The sequence below is a fragment of the Nicotiana tabacum genome, chromosome 14 (assembly GCF_000715075.1).
Source record: "Nicotiana tabacum cultivar K326 chromosome 14, ASM71507v2, whole genome shotgun sequence".
NCBI classification, from domain to species: Eukaryota; Viridiplantae; Streptophyta; class Magnoliopsida; order Solanales; family Solanaceae; genus Nicotiana; species Nicotiana tabacum.
Window position 1 is genome coordinate 116,509,006 of NC_134093.1, and position 16,235 is coordinate 116,525,240.

The 16,235-nt window shown below is 36.2% G+C and overlaps 2 protein-coding genes across 2 annotated transcripts; both read left to right on the forward strand.

The window, feature by feature from the left end:
• The first annotated feature begins 768 nt into the window (after positions 1-768).
• On the forward strand, positions 769-1,311 carry LOC142169104 (uncharacterized). The gene has a single exon (XM_075230314.1). The coding sequence runs from the start codon at positions 769-771 to the stop codon at positions 1,309-1,311; it is 543 nt and encodes a 180-aa protein (XP_075086415.1).
• A 6,722-nt stretch (positions 1,312-8,033) lies between these two features.
• On the forward strand, positions 8,034-14,314 carry LOC107774114 (protein LAZY 1-like). Its single transcript, XM_016593583.2, has 5 exons — positions 8,034-9,085; positions 9,165-9,231; positions 9,371-10,092; positions 10,556-10,808; positions 10,905-14,314. The coding sequence occupies exons 1-5, from the start codon at positions 9,080-9,082 to the stop codon at positions 10,922-10,924; spliced, it is 1,068 nt and encodes a 355-aa protein (XP_016449069.1). The 5' UTR covers positions 8,034-9,079; the 3' UTR covers positions 10,925-14,314.
• Positions 14,315-16,235: the final 1,921 nt, after the last annotated feature.

A 16,235-nucleotide genomic window follows, 5' to 3' on the forward strand; every position in this document is an offset into this window, starting at 1 on the left:
GGCCACTGCCAAAGAAGATTAAACTGTATGATTCTAGAGGCAAGGTGATTGAACAAATGGTTCAATTTGATTAGAAACCACCGTACTGCTGCCAATTAGGCCATTCATGTAGGGATCAAAAGAAGCAAAAACAGGAAGGAGTGATACAGAAAAGTATGGAAATAAAGCAGAAGCAGGAATGGAAAAAAGTCAGAACTCTTGAGCCTGCTGTAGATAAAATTGATGCTCAAGGTAGATTCCTTGATCAGTTGGAGGTAGTAGAAAATGTACAGCTAAATCAGCAGGAAGCTGAACCACGGTGGCAAATTGGTCGAGGAAAATCTGCTACAAAGAAGAATGCAGAAGTTACAAAGGAGAATGAAGTGGACATTGTCAATGCTTTCAAAGCACTAGTTGATACAGCACAGAAGATATTTCAACTATCTGAAGCCCAGGGTGTGAGGGAGAAGCAGAATAAGAAGGATAGGGAAGGAGTTCCACAACAAATATCCATATCATGATGAACATTATAGCATGGAATGTTAGGGGTTTGAATAAAGTATATAAGCAAAAAGAACTAAAAAAAATTGTAGAACAAATAAAGTGGTACTTGTGGCAATTATAGAACACAAAGTGAAGAGAAGCAATGCATATTCAATACTAAAGAAGACTTTTAATAACTGAAAATGGGTTGACAACTACAATAAAGCTCCAGGTGGTAGAATATAGGTAGCATGAGATCCAACTCAGGTGGATTATTTGATGACCAGAACTCATGAGCAATTTATAATGGGGAAGGTAACTATGATTCAGCATAGAACCAGTTTTAATTACTGTACAGTCTATGGTAAACACACAATTCAAGATAGAAAAAGCTTATGGGAGGAATTGAGGATGACAGTGCATGGAATAAACAATCCTTATCTCATAATGGGTGACTTCAATACTATCCTGACTAGTGAGGATAGGATTAATGGCAACCATGTGCAAGAGATTGAGATAAGGGATTTCAAGAATTTCCTAATAGATGCAGGATTAGATGAGCTGAAAACTGTGGGAAGAAAATACACATGGTCTAATAACCATGTCCATAGTAGGATTGATAGAATCCTTGCAAATGCAGAATGGATACAACAATGGCCTCACATGGAGGGAATCATTATGAATTCAGGTTTTTCTGATCATTGTCCTCTCAGTGTGGGGTTTGACATCACTAACCAAGCAGGCATGAGACCTTTCAAATTTCTCAACTGCTTGGCAAGCCTAAGTGAGTTTGATGCAACTGTAAAGCAAATATGGAGGAGCAACAAAAGAGGACCTGCCATGCTGTAGAGAAGACATTTAATTAGTCAAGCTACTACACCAACACTTCCAAATGTTCTCAGCAGCCTCAGGCCTAATTGCTAATCCAAACAAAAGCTGCATTTATTTTGGAGGAGTGAATAATCTGCTTCAACAGCAAATTATGGACATACTAGGCTACACAAAAGGTGAACTACCTTTCGTATATCTAGGTATTCCATTGAGCACTAAGAGGTTGTCTGCTATCCAATGTGAGCCCTTAATAGAGAGGATGTTAAGGAGGATTCAAAGTTGGACAATAAAGTTTATGTCATATGCAGGAAGAGCAGTACTAGTAAAGAGTGTGCTATTTGCTATACAAACATCCTGGGCTCAGATCTTCATTTTGTCCAAGAAAATTATCCACTTCATAGAAGCAATCTGTAAGAGGTTCTTATGGACAGGATATGCTGAACCAACAAAGAAGGCTTTGATAGCATGGGACAAATTGTGTCTACCAAAGGTAGCTGAGGGATTAAATTTTACCAATGTGGAGATATGGAATAAAGTATCCATATGTAAGCTACTATGGAGTATTTACACAAGAAAAAAAAAGTTGTGGGTATAATGGATACATACTTACTACATAAAGGGAAACACAATCTGGACTATAGAACCAAAGAATGCATCATGGGCCATACAAAATATATTCAAAGCAAGGAACTACTTTGCGAATGCAGGGTTCTCAGAAGAAGATGTCCAGAAGATGGAGAAATGCTATGTCAAACAAATATACAAAGCCATGCAAGGAGACTTTCCAAAGATGACATGCAGGAAATTAGTATGCAACAATTAGGGACAACCCAAGTGGATATTCATACTAGGGCTGGCAATTCAGCAAAGACTTGCTACTAAAGAAAGGCTAGCAAGATGGGGTATAATTGCAGAACAAACATGCTCATTATACAACAAAGAATATGAGACAGTGCATCACCTATTCTTTGACTGTGAGATATCAGGAGAGATATGGTACCGACTACTGGAATGGCAAGGTATACGAAGAATAAAGAAAGCTTGGCAGGAGGAAGTGACATGGCTAGAACAGGTGAGCAAAGGAAAGAGTGCAGGTGCAACAGTATGTAGGATGACCCTAGCAGCTAGGGGTGTCAATGGATATTAAATGGATATTAAAAAACTGACTAAACCGATCGAACTATACCGTACCGAACCAATTTTTAGGTTTCTTTTAATAAAACCATAGGTTTTTATATAAATCTATAACCGTACCTATAATTAGGATTGGTTTTTTATTTTATAAAAATAAATCGAAAAAATACCGAACCGTGCCGAATAAATTTACATGTTAAAAATATATTTATATATTAAGTTTAAGAATAATAATGTATTAAAGTTTTCCCTGGATCTTGGAATTGTGAAAACGGTTACAAGCAAACAAGTAATTAAACTCAAAATCTTAATTCCCAAACCTATAATGCTACTCCTATTGAAACTAAATTATTTCCAACATATTCACTAGCAAGACACAAGCTATTCTAGCGATTAGTAGCAAACTACAATGTATTGAATAATATGTTTCCTTTCCTATAATTTAGATTTATCTTTTTGAATATTTAATCTTCTATAGACTTTATTCTTGAGTTCCAGCATGGTTAATATATTTTCACTCGGTTAATATCTTTGTTTAGTTTCTTTTACGCTGTTGTAGAATAATTGATGGAATTATACTTTGACCATCTTTAATATTTTCTTAATTCATCACCCTTTAAAGAGTAAAAATATCTAAAGAGTTTGTTAAGTCCTATAAAAGTATGTATGATATTGCATTCTACTTCTATTAATAACTTTTACATGATATTTAAAACAAAATACCGAAAATTAACCGAACCGAATCGTACCGATACCGAAGATAAACCGATATGATTGGGACGGTTTCGAAAAGTTTAATTTTGGTTATGCATAATAGAATAACCGAAAAATTAGTACGGTATAAATTTTAGAAAATAACTGTCTGAACTGAACCATTTACACCCCTACTAGCAGCTGCAATCTACCACATTTGGCAAGAAAGGAACAATGTGATCTTTCAGAAGAAGAGGAGAACAAGCAATGCTATACTACGATTGATCATTCAGGAAATACATGTCAGGGCTGCCAATTTACCTCATTTCGATAGAGCAATGGCTAATTTGAATTGGTATCCTGAAGTAAACTAGAGCATGAAGTAGCAGTTAAGCAATAGAAGTAATGGTGATAGGTAACTCCTAGCTGGGCTTCATGTCCAGTAGGAGGTATGCTAGAGCTTTTTGTAGTAGATTGTAAGAATTGTAAATATTGTTACTTGGTAAATAAATGTAACGACCCGACTTGTCGTTTTTAGGATTAAAGCCTCGTTCAGCGACTTAAGGTCCCGAGCAACTTTGTAACATGTATTATGACTCGCGTGTGCGGTCGAGGTTAGTTTTTGGAAGGTTCGGAATTAAATTGAATGAGAAATTCTCATTTTTGAAGCTTAAATGGAAAGAGTTGACCAGAGAGTTGACTTTTGAGCAAACGACCCCAGAATGGAATTTTGATGATGTCAATAGCTTCGTATGGTGATTTCGGACTTAGGCGTATGTTCGAATTGAGATTTGGAAGTCCATAGGACAATTCGACGCATTTTGGCGAAAGATAAAAAATAGAAGATTTTTGGAAAGTTCGATCGAAGGTTGAATTTTTGATAACGAGGTCGGATTTCGATCCGGAAATTGGAAAAGCTCCATTACATCATTTATGACTTGTGTACAAAATTTAAAGTCATTCCGGGTTGATTTGATACGTTTCGGCGCAAAATATAAAAGTTGGAAGATTTGAAAACTCATAATTCGATTCGTAAATTCGGCGTTGTTTGACGCGGTTTAAAGCCTCGACTTAGTTCGTATTATATTTTGGGATATGTTGGTATATTTGGTTAAAGTCCCAAGGGTCTCGGGTGAATTCCGGATGGTTAACAGATTGATTTTGGACTTGAAGGAACTGCTGGAAATCTGCCACTGGTGTCATCGCACATGCGATGAAATTGATCGCAGATGCGCCCTCGCAAAAGCGAGGTCGAGTTTGTATTTTATATAATAATTTAGTGTTATTGTCACTTGAATTTTATGTGAATTCTGTGTGTTTGTTGATTTGATATTTTTCTTGGAATTAAATTCATGATGAAATCCTTATCTGTAAATATTTATTAAATAAGTTTAAATTGAGGAGTTAATATAATCATCAAGAATTTGTATTAATGAAGGCTTTGCCCTATACTGAGTATTTTTCACCTATGTTGATTGATTTGAGGTTTTATATACGTTGTGTGGAATCTTGTGCTATTTGTTCAGAAATTTATTGATTCTGCTACATATTTGGAATTTGGTTGTGGTGAGGGGCAAATTATGATATGAATTGTTGTATTGTGTATTGGTTTAAACACCCTCCTTGATGTTATTTATGCTTTCTACCTTGCTTGTTAATGATATACATGTGCTTGGTAAGGAAGAGTGTAAAAGCACGAAGGGTGATATCATGCCATTGAGAGTGTAAAAGCACGAAGGGTGATGCCGTGCCATTTGAGAGTGTAAAGCACGAAGGGTGATGTCATGCCATTTGAGAGTGTAAAAACACGAAGGGTGATGCCGTTCCATTTCATTTATATTATCAGGTGAGGATGAGAGTAAAAACACGAAGGGTGATGCCGTACCATTATTTTTATATTATCATATATTCATGGCACGAAGGGTGTTTCCGTGAAGGCGAGGACGAGAGACATACATTATATTGTGTTATCGTTTTGTTGTGTATACATTCATGCCTTTATCTTGAGATGTTATTGTGTACATATATTTTCTATGTGACTTGTAGTCGTTGTTGCTTACTGTGTGCCTCCCACTTTATTTCTTTTATTGTTATTGACTTTTCTCCCACCTAGTTGGTATTGTTATATGTATGCACGGTGAGAAAGAGATAAATGCACTTAGGGTGTTGCCGTACCAATTTATTTGGTTATATATATATTGGGTGAGAATGAGACAAGTGCGCGAAGGTATTGCCGTGCCATTTGATGTGATATGTTGAATATATTTCTCACACCAGGGAAATTAAATGAGGTATCACATGGTAACTTTTATTTTTAAAAATTATATTTGCAAGATATTTACTTGAAAGAATTGTATTTGCAAGATATTTACTTGAAAGAATTGTATTTGAAAGATATTTACTTGAAAGAATTATATTTGAAAGATATTTACTTGAAAGAATTATATTCGAAAGATATTTATTTGAAAGAATTATAATGGAAAGATATTTATTTGAAGGAAGTATATTCGAAATATATTTATTGGAAAGGATTATATTCTATAGACTTTTATTGAAAAAATTATAGATAAAAGATGTATATTGTGAAGGACTTGATTAATTGGTTGTACGTGTGTTTATTATTCGTTTGAGCAATAATTATGGTGTTCCTGTTGCCTTGCTGTTTAAATCACTAGTTTATTGGTGTTTCTATCACTGTTATTTGTTTTCTATTATTTTTGTATGCTATATTGCAGAGGTTATTTGACTAGTGAGTGTCTTGACTGTACCTCGTCACTACTCCACTGAGGTTAGTCTTGATACTTACTGGGTACCGACTGTGGTGTACTCATACTACACTTCTGCACATTTTTGTGTAGAGCCAAGTATTGAATTTTGACAGAGATTAGAGTATGATCGCAAGGATTCAAGGTAGGATTGCTTGGTCGCCGCAGTCCCTTGGAGTCTTTTCATTTTATTGTACTAATAATTATTATTCAAACAATATAGATTATTCGATCCTTGAGATCATTTCATGTATGCAGTTAAAGCTCGTGACTCAGTATTACCAGTCTTGGGAGTTTTTTGTAATTATTTCCGTTGTTGGTTTACAACACCTGTATTGAATTCAAAAAAAAAAAGCTTGAATTATGATTATAATCGGCTTACTTAGTCTGAGAGACTAATTGCCATCACGACGCATATGGTGGGATTTTGGGTCGTGACAAGTTGGTATCAGAGCTCTAGGTTCATAGGTTTTACGAGTCACGAACGAGTCTAGTAAAATCTTGCAGATCAGTACAGAGACGTCTGTACTTATCTTCGAGAGGCTACAGAACTGTTAGGAAATTTTCACTTCTTTCAGTCGTGTCGTGCGAAATTTGTTGATTTTGGAATTTGAGCCTTTGTATCTCTATTCTCTCACAAATGGTGAGGACACGTGCTACCGAGTCAGCTTGGACTCATATAGGAAAAGAAACAAATCAATTTATTGGCATTATCTTTTTCATACTATGAATTTAAATGATATACTAATGTGTATAAAAAGAATGTAATGACCCAAACATGTGTGATTATTGTGTACACGACACCTGTCCTTTTCCCCTTCCATCAGATGATAAAAATCAACATTTATGACAAAAGTTTTATTTTTATATTCCTCACAAGTATGTATAAAATATTAAATGTTTTCCTATGAACAAATTTAGAGCAATCTCAATATTTTACCTTTCAATTCTCGTTCCCTCATTTCCCCTTGTGTTCCGTGTCAGTTTGATTTGCTAATTTCAGCAGCTAGCCATTTGAATAAGTTTTGGACTATAAAAATATATATTATAATTTGTGGCTAGCGGCTGATATAAGTTTCGAGCGGGAATGATTTTCCCTCTTTTTTTATGCCTCACTAATCATGAAATAAAGATGGAGTAGGGTGTCTGCATCCGTACTGATAAACAGTGAGCGCAGTATTTTAAATACTGTATTTATAACCTGCAGTAATGAAGATTGCAATGTCAGTACACCAACTTGCCAAGGTACTTTGATCAAACACTTTGCCCTATAGAATGCAACAACTGTTTTTCATGTTTCGTTTTCATGCACAGAGCTCTCTCGACCTAAAGAAGGGAATTCTCATGTTGTTTAGTGCCTCGCACTTTAGCTAAAAGTAGAATCCTTCCCTCAATTGTTTCCTCACAAGGTCCCATCGCCCATCTCTCTCTTGTCTTGACTGCTTTGGCCCAACGTTACGTTGTTTCACCTATTTTTATACTTACAATTATTAACTCCAACAACATGGAAATATCTTTATTTGACAAAACTCACGACTTGTTTTTTTCGGCCTGGTTCCTCACTGCTTGTCGGGTGATGAGGAAGAATTAATTAGCATCTCTTATAAAATCCTTTTATTTCGATTACACTCATATCCTCTCTTCTCGATATGTCTAGAAATTAAAACAATCCAATAATGTTAAATGCTCACGATATATAACCAAAGTAGCCCAGACATGATTAAACAACATCTTAACCACCCTAAATATTACCTATTCTTCTTCTCCATATCTGGTTACACATAATAGTCCAAACGCAAGCAACATGATTTCATAAAACCAAACAAATATATATATATTTAACATATATTTGCGTGTGGCTAATAATGTGCTTTAAGCATTTGGCTATCACCATTAATCGTACATTTTATTATTAACTTAAGCAAATCTCACATTCTACTGTTCCAATAGGAAGACAATTTAACTTTAAATATTATTTTTCCTCAACAAATACCATAACATATTTAGATTAGAAGTTCAAAAAATCTTACTTTCTTGCTTAAACTCATCAGTCAGGTTTTACAGAAAATGAAATGGAGAGGGTACTTAGTACTAAAATTTACTATATATCAATATACACAAGTAGCACATGAAATGGAAGAAAGGGGTTGTTTACATAGCAACAATTAGATGGGTTTCAGTGATAAAATAAACTAGAAGGATGAAGCACCACGTTAGCTGTTTAAGCACTTGCACAAATTTTGGTTGTTAATTTTGACAAGATGATAAAAACTGTATTTAACAACTAAAATCCCTTTAGCGAAGGCAAATAAAATGTTCCATCAACAGTTCAAACTAAACCAAACTTCTCACACTTAATCTATAATCAACAGAGTGACATGCAGCCTTCTCAATGAGGCCTTGGCACATGATAAAAACTTTCTGATCACTCGCAATTGCAATAATCAAATATTAAACGTACACTTCCGGAAGCCAATTCAGAAGACAACACAGATATATTTCACCACTCAATACTGTAACAAACCTGAAGGGATACTTGGAGTAACGCTAAAGCTGTCTCCATGTGACCTATAGGTCACTGGTTTGAGCCGTAGAAGCAGCCACTAATGCATGCATTAGGGTATGCTGTCTATATCACACACCTTAGGGTGCGTGCACCGGGCTACCCAATACTGCAACGAACCTCGTGGTTAGTAGGATGTGTCTTATGATTCCATGTAGTCAAGCCTATTAATAAGAATGCAAGCAAAGTTAGATCATACTCAATTACTCATGCATTCTGTTCTGGAAATTATCAGATGCCAGGCCAACATGACAGACATATGTATTAGGAATCTATATGCAGCAATCAAGTGCAAACTTGTATACACGTGTGCCCATATCACACTGTAGCATCTTCAACTTGTGGGTCTCAAAACCACTTTGATCTCAACTTGTCTAATCAATGCAATATTGACAAGAAAATAGCCAGCCACTATCTTGTAATCTTCTCAATGTACTTCTTTCCCTTCCTACGGATGCTGGCTTTCTATTCAGGAGAAAATAATGCTGAAACATACCTAAAATTTTCCTTTATCTAGTCTTGAATTTCTTCCTCCAACTACCAAGTAAATATCTTTCTTCTAACACAGGTTTCTCCAAAAACTCTCGAACGAGCACCCCGGTTTCATCTGCACTTCTCCAGATAGTTCAAAATGAAGGTGAGTCCAAAATTAAAGTCGCATATATATCTGGTTATGCTCGATCAAATCAAACTTTCTAACTTCATCAGTGTTGCAGCTACTAGGTTGGATGCACCGTAAAGCAAAGCAAAACAGCAATGAGTCCGCGAAGAATATCATACTAGGTATGTAATTATTTCACACTGCATATATCTGCTTTCAGTTCTTTCCATTTGGAATGAACTCTTTTACACTATCCTTTTCCTTTCAATTGTTACATTTTTATCTTATTTTTCTCACTATTATGATCATCATTATTTTCAGGAAACTCTGCTACTTCCTTCTCAGCTGGCACATTATTTGAAGAGCAAGAATACTATGGAGAAGCAAACTACAGCTTCACAATCTCAAAGCAACCTGCTTGCAAGGAAGTTAAAAGCACCGAAACAGAATTGGCTTTGGAAGAAGAACTTTTCCATGGTTTTCTTTCAATCGGTACTCTTGGTTCTGAAACAATAAAAAGTGACCCTCCAACTCCTACACTTCCTATGCATCTTGAGCATGTAATTCATGGTGAAGTAAAGCTAGACATAAAAGACAATGAATTGAAGCTTATAAATGATGAGCTAGAGAAGTTTCTAGAAGCTGAAGTTGCTCATGAATCATCAGAGAGAAGCAGCCATGCAAGCATTATTACACTCAGTGGCGGAAAACAATTAATTGAGGAGGCTGAATTACCAGAAACTTACGATAATTCTGTCGAATTCCCACTCCAGAAATATCTATTTGGCTCATCAGTTGAACTTTCAGAGACAGAAGTCGAGGGAAAGAAACCAAAAGGAGAGCTCCTTATTAAGAGGAACAACATAGCGGGAGAGCATCATATAGGAAAAGATGGAAAAGAGAAGAAACAAACCAAGGGAAGACATGCAATGCATTTTATGAAGAAAATGCTGAAGAATCTCCACTCCAAGTCAAAGAGCTGTACAGATCCTTCTTCTGGAGATGTCAATGAACCTGTCTCAAGTAAGAGGAAACTCCCTCAGGTTGGTACCATCTCGACCTATCAAAGATTAACTCTTAAATATCATTTGAAAGGCTTGCTCGTATTATTTATAATCAAAGTGACTACAGATACCAGCCTCCACCTAAGGAGAAGGCTGCCTGAAATGGCAGGACAAACATGCAGTCACTGATTAAGACAGTGCAGACAATAGATTCCTGTCCATGAAAAAGACTTCTCCTTTGAAGGCCTAATATGTTCTCAAGCCACTTTCGGCATTGGAAAAGGTCCCCACACAGAAATTCTTGAAAACGTGATTCTATTTTAAATCATCAGCATGAAAAATGTCGAAAATAACCTGACTGCTGGATACCTAACTGTCACACATTTTAGTTGACTTTCCATGTGCTTTTAAGAAGATGATATTATGAAAGTACTCAAAACAATGAGTTAAAATCATCAGCATATATCACCAAATACCTAAGTTATTCATCTATCATGTACAGGTCCTAAAAATGTTAAAAAGGAAAGTTCATCCAGCTGAGGGATTAACAGATAAGAACAAGCCACTAAAGGATGAGATCAGAAACATTTTCTGCGAAGCTGGTAAACTGGGAGCAAATGGTGAACCGAACAAGATGTTTTCTAACGCTTCTGTTCCCACTAAGATATTACATGCTTCGGAAGTATATCCAAGTGACATGGAATATGATGTGTCAGCAGTGAACAGGGAGCATTGGATTAAAACAGATGCTGACTGTAAGTAAACAGCTTATGCTAAAATTCATGACTTGTTGTCAAGTAAACACACAAATAGACTATTATCTGACTCTTTTTCCTCATTGTGTAATGTAGATTTGGTGCTGGAGCTCTAGATGGGAAAATTTAGAAAAAGAATGTAATGGATCCTCTGCATTTCTACTCCAGGAGCACAATATGCGTGCAGTATTGAGCTGTCAATTGGGAACAAATAAATGAATCTCTCTTTTGCTCTACGTGTGTTGCTAAGTTGTGTGAGAACTGGGTTGTTATCATCAAGTTTGATCTATTGTTGATGTGCTAAGAATTGTTGAGAAAGTATCCTCATGCTCTGATGTTTTCACTATCACGGAACATTTCCAATGATACGTGAAGATCGTTATCTGTGTTAAAGAAGTTAAAACTTTGATTGTTATGATTAAAACCGTAGTGCAGTAGATATATCATTCTACCACCAGTAAATATGAATACTTTTATATAGTTAGATCAAGTCCGGAAGGCATACCCCTTGAACTTTCACAAGAAGGCTGTCATGGACTTTGTCAAGTCACTTGAACCACTAAAATGAAAAATATATAGTTTACTTAACCACTAAAAAGATGCAGTTTCCTATTTACCATAGTAGCTACATTTCTAAGGCTAGCTTTGTAACTTCCCCACAGAATGAGCATCAGTAAAGCTGAATAAAGATGAGAGCATGCGCAAGACGCTTCACAGTTGTACTCACAGAGTCACATCGCATTCATCACTTGAGAAAATTGATCAAGGATTATATAATAAGTCCTGACTATTAAATGGTTAGCATCCATATTTAAGTACTGCCCCCTTTTTTGTTCTCCAATATTAATCCACCAGAAACTACTATCCTAGCACCATATATGTAGCTGTACGAGGAAGAACCAAACTTGACACACTAAATATACAAGGTACATGGACTGTCCATTTTCACAAGCAGACATTAAGTATTGAATACAAATCATGAAGCATGAATCTTGACATAATCAGCTTGATATTACAATAACAACAACAACAACATCCCCAATAATATCCCACACCGTGGGGTCTGGGGAGGGTAATGTGTACGCAGACCTTACCCCTACCTTGTGAGGATAGAGAGGTTGTTTCCAATAGACCCTCGGTTTAGGAAAGCATAAGCACCACATTAACGAAAACATAGACAAGAAGGGACAGTACCAAGAAGCCATATAAAAGCAGAATAAAAACAACCAGATAGCTTGATATTGTTTTCAATAAAATCTCACCTTATCAAAAAAAAAAAAGTCATGAAGCATGAAGATGGATCATTAGGAACACATAGCAGCAGACGAGAAAATTTTTGAAGGCGCCCAACAGAATACAATCAGTTTCAACAATGAATTTAGTCTTTCCAAATTCCCTGTTTAGAAACTTAAAGATAGAGTCGAACGCAGTTCTGTAATATCTATGAGAAGGAATATGGGCCACCACTAGCTTTTTGTAACTTTAGGCACATGATTGAAAATGTAAGCAAAGATATTAATGATTACAATTCTTCTATTATTACTATACAATTATTGTAACAGTGACATTCACATGCATGCAATCTTGTGATTCACTAGCCGACTATTTGGGAACTGCTTTATTCAATATGATCTGCAGAAACAGTGTCATTCGCATGCAGCAAAGCAGTGAAATTTAAATGTGTTACCTGAAGCTTCGTCCGTTTGTGTGTATCTTTATGCTTATAATTGGTTAATATTCTATACCAGCACAGCAGTTTTCCCTGGTCTAGGCAGTCTTGTACAAATCAGTATCCCTATTGCATTACGAGTGACATAAAAAACAATTTCTACATGTAAAATATGACTACTACTTTCCTTAAAGTTTAGCTTTCATTGCTGTTCTGTTTGCTCTTCAAATAGTTTCACTCTGTGGTTTCTGGGTAGGTGAAAATTGCTCTGCATTTTGATGGTCCCCAACAACGTGCAACAATCATACCACGTGTTACTTTTCCTGGCCTTGTCCAATCGAAAAGAGAATCATGTTTGTGTTACTGTAGAACAAAATACATCTTCAGATCTCGTCATTATCATGAATGAATGAATGTAAATCTCATTCCTTTTAGTCCTGCCTGATAGTCACAAAGACATCAATGCATTGCCCAACCTCACAATGATGAACCAACAGGGATGATAATATTCAAGTGTGCACCCTCTCCTGTTAACGCCTTACTAGCTTTACTCTCTACTTTAGCAACTCAGCACAACAGATGTAATTCCAATACAGTCCGAATATAATAGCATGCACTTGGTTGACTTAGCTTGGCATCCAGAGTAAGCCTTTAGAACAAGGTAATGAGTCCCCCAATGCCACCAATATGAAAGCCAGAGAGAATTTTGCTCAATATCTGCAGCTATCAGAGGTTGAAATATTGGGTTCCCCGACAGAGTCATTCTAGAGTAACTAACAAGCATACTAAGCTTGTCATAGTGAATAAACAGGTCATCTATCTATTCCAACAAGGCGATAAAATAAAGTAGGTAAAACATGACAAGGCCACTAACTAGTTTCAATGGGTATGGTAGACTTGAAATTGCTACCCTAAGTGCTATTTTAAGTAAATCACCGTGCAAGAGTTGAGCTCATTGTGTTTATGCATTTAACGTAACTGGTCCAAAAGTTTTAATCATTAAGGAGTTGTGCTGAGATCTAATGACAAATTAGATATGACCACCTACAAACTCCACAATTCTTCTAAAGAATAATAGAGTTGCAATTGCATTTGCTTTTCTTTTGCGAAGGATAAATTTCAGATCTTAACATGTCAATTTACTCCACATTTGTCGTCCGCAACTTCAATTAATAAAAGCCCATGATTCCTGAATAAAAGAGCAAAGCAGGTTCACTATCCTTCAAATATTCATCTCCCCGGCATGGTTTTGCATCAGTTATATCTCCAGGCAATAGTAAAATGAAGAATTTCCTTCATGAATCAATACAGAACGTGAAATAAATGATCATTTCTCACCATAAGTGCATTTAACGACCATATCCTGCCTATTTATCCAAATTTCATGAGCTTACGCCAAGGATATATTTTTTTTATAAGGTGAGGTTTTATTGGAAACAGTATCAAGCTGATACTGTGACAGTACAAAGATAAGGCTGGACTTGATTACATCAAAATCCTAAGCAGTCTAGCAGTCTAGCAGTCCAGCAAGCTCTGTTAAACGATGACTTCCAACAAATAGCAGTAAAATTAAGTGAACATATGGATATTCATAGGGGCACATGTACCAAGCAGTTGAGTAGCTAAGAAAACAGAATAGTAATCCACTATCAGAAATCAAACTGTGAAGAATTTTACACAGATAGAAGGTGAAGCACAGGTGAGAAAATGCAAATTATGAAACTATCAAGATTCCTGAGGCATGTCTCATTCTTGTCCTGCTAGTGAATGTCTTCTAAGTATCTCCTTTGGTTCTTCCCTCTCTATTTCATTATAAAGATTCCTGAGATACGTCTAATGCTTATCCTCCTTAGGAATGTCTTTGTGAGGTATCTCCTTTGGTTTTGCCTTCTCCAATTCCCTATAGAAACATCAGTGGAATTTCATAACATCATGACAACGATATATACACTACAGCTACAGGATTTCAAAATCAAAAAGCTAACGGAAGAAGCTACAATGAGAAACCAATTTAAAATCTAACGTGGATAGATGTCCCTTGTTCAGAGAAAACTAAGGAACGAGAAGGGAAAGGAAACAAAGCTAACTATCTTTTTTTTTTTTGATAAAGCCAAAGCTAAAGATCCTAAACCTACAATTAAATGATAAACTTCAAATATTATTCATCATAAATTACATATTAAAGAATTGACTATAAAAGCATGAGCCTCAGCTGAAACTGCAATGCCAGACTGCCAGTCTTTGCAGCACAGGAGCAGATTCCCCAAAACATCCTTGGGGACAATGAAAAAAGAGAAGATATCTCGATAACAAAAACTATAAGGGACTGCCCAAAAGAAAAACCACCTGAAGTTTACTTGACTTGACTTGCCTAGAACTCTAATTTTTATATCACTCTTTAGACTTTACCAAGCGAGAAACAAAATAAACCTCAGAAGCAAACTGTTGCTTTTGAAATCACCAAGAACATTCAATACCGCTGGCATCTAGATAACCTATTAAAAATCCCAAAAGCTATTGCCGAGGAACAAAAGAAAAAAAAAAAAAGAACGATACAGATTAAGAGACATAACATGTAGGAATAGTGTGTTACATACATCGAATAAGCTGTGGTCATAGATTTTTGGCATTATTTACGTGCTTCATTGACACAACTTCAATCCGTCCATTACATGGATACTTTATTTGTACATCTCCAAAAACACAAATTTGCAAAGTAGTTTCGTAATAACTGTTTTCATTTTTCAAGCTACCAGTATATTACGTTGTGTTTCAGCGATAATGATGCAGGAGCCAGGAGGAGTTACTGAAGCAGCTCAATGTAGCTAAGTTGAGCTCAATTCCAGCTCAGTATAGCTGCAGTGGAATTTGCAAGAGAAGGATCGAGGAGTAATAAAAGATAGCAGCTGGAGAAGAAGCTCGAAGATGCCACGTCAGCATTAGTTAGTTAAAGCAGTTAGTTAGTGGTTGATTCAATTTGGAAGAACATTTGTTTACAGGTTAGTTACGGGAATGTAAAGTGATTCTTTGCAATTCCATTGTATAAAGGTCTCGTTTTTATCAATCAATCAGAATAATAGCACAGCACTTTCGATAAGCAAAAAATATTGAAGGGAAAAGGGAAGTGTAAGGGCATACTTGGCGGCGGAAGAAGACTCTTCCTCGAGCCAATGGCGAATTTGACGGACGTTACGCCTGAAGATGGAAGCAGACTGTTTGACATCGCTCCTCAGCAATAATATCGCCGCGCTCACTCCGACCACCGTTAGTATAAAGTTCGTTAACGCCATTGAAGGATAGAGTATTTCAGTCTCAGAGCTCTTAATCACGGGAATATGATTGATTGATGATGCAGATGAATTCGATCTATAGGTTTTTTGGCAGTGGAGGACAGGAGGAATGGTACTTGGAGAAGAAATTTGTCAAATCGCTGAATTGGAGTGTTAAGAGGGATTTTGGCGGGCCCGGGTAATTTAGGCCCAGACCCACTGAAAAGGTGAAGCCCGCATAAAATTCAAAAATAGCCAGATTTACAAGTGGTAATTGAAAAATAGCCACAGTTTCAAAAGTAATCGAAATTTAGCCAATTTTCATGTAAAGATAAATTTGAATGATACTGGAGTTCCAGTATAATGTACAAAATATTCCAACATAATATGCTGGAGTTCCAGTATAATATACCGGTCCAGCATAATATGCTGGAAGTTCATGCACAGGTGCTACAATCTCCACTATATTATGCTGGAACTTTCCGCGTG

Coding starts and splice junctions, on each gene's coding strand:
- LOC142169104 (XM_075230314.1), top strand. CDS start 769: ATGGGGAAGGTAACTATGATTCAGCATAGAACCAGTTTTAATTACTGT.
- LOC107774114 (XM_016593583.2), top strand. Junction 9,232..9,370: donor CGCGAAGAATATCATACTAG/GTATGTAATTAT, acceptor CATTATTTTCAG/GAAACTCTGCTACTTCCTTC. Junction 10,093..10,555: donor GTAAGAGGAAACTCCCTCAG/GTTGGTACCATC, acceptor TATCATGTACAG/GTCCTAAAAATGTTAAAAAG.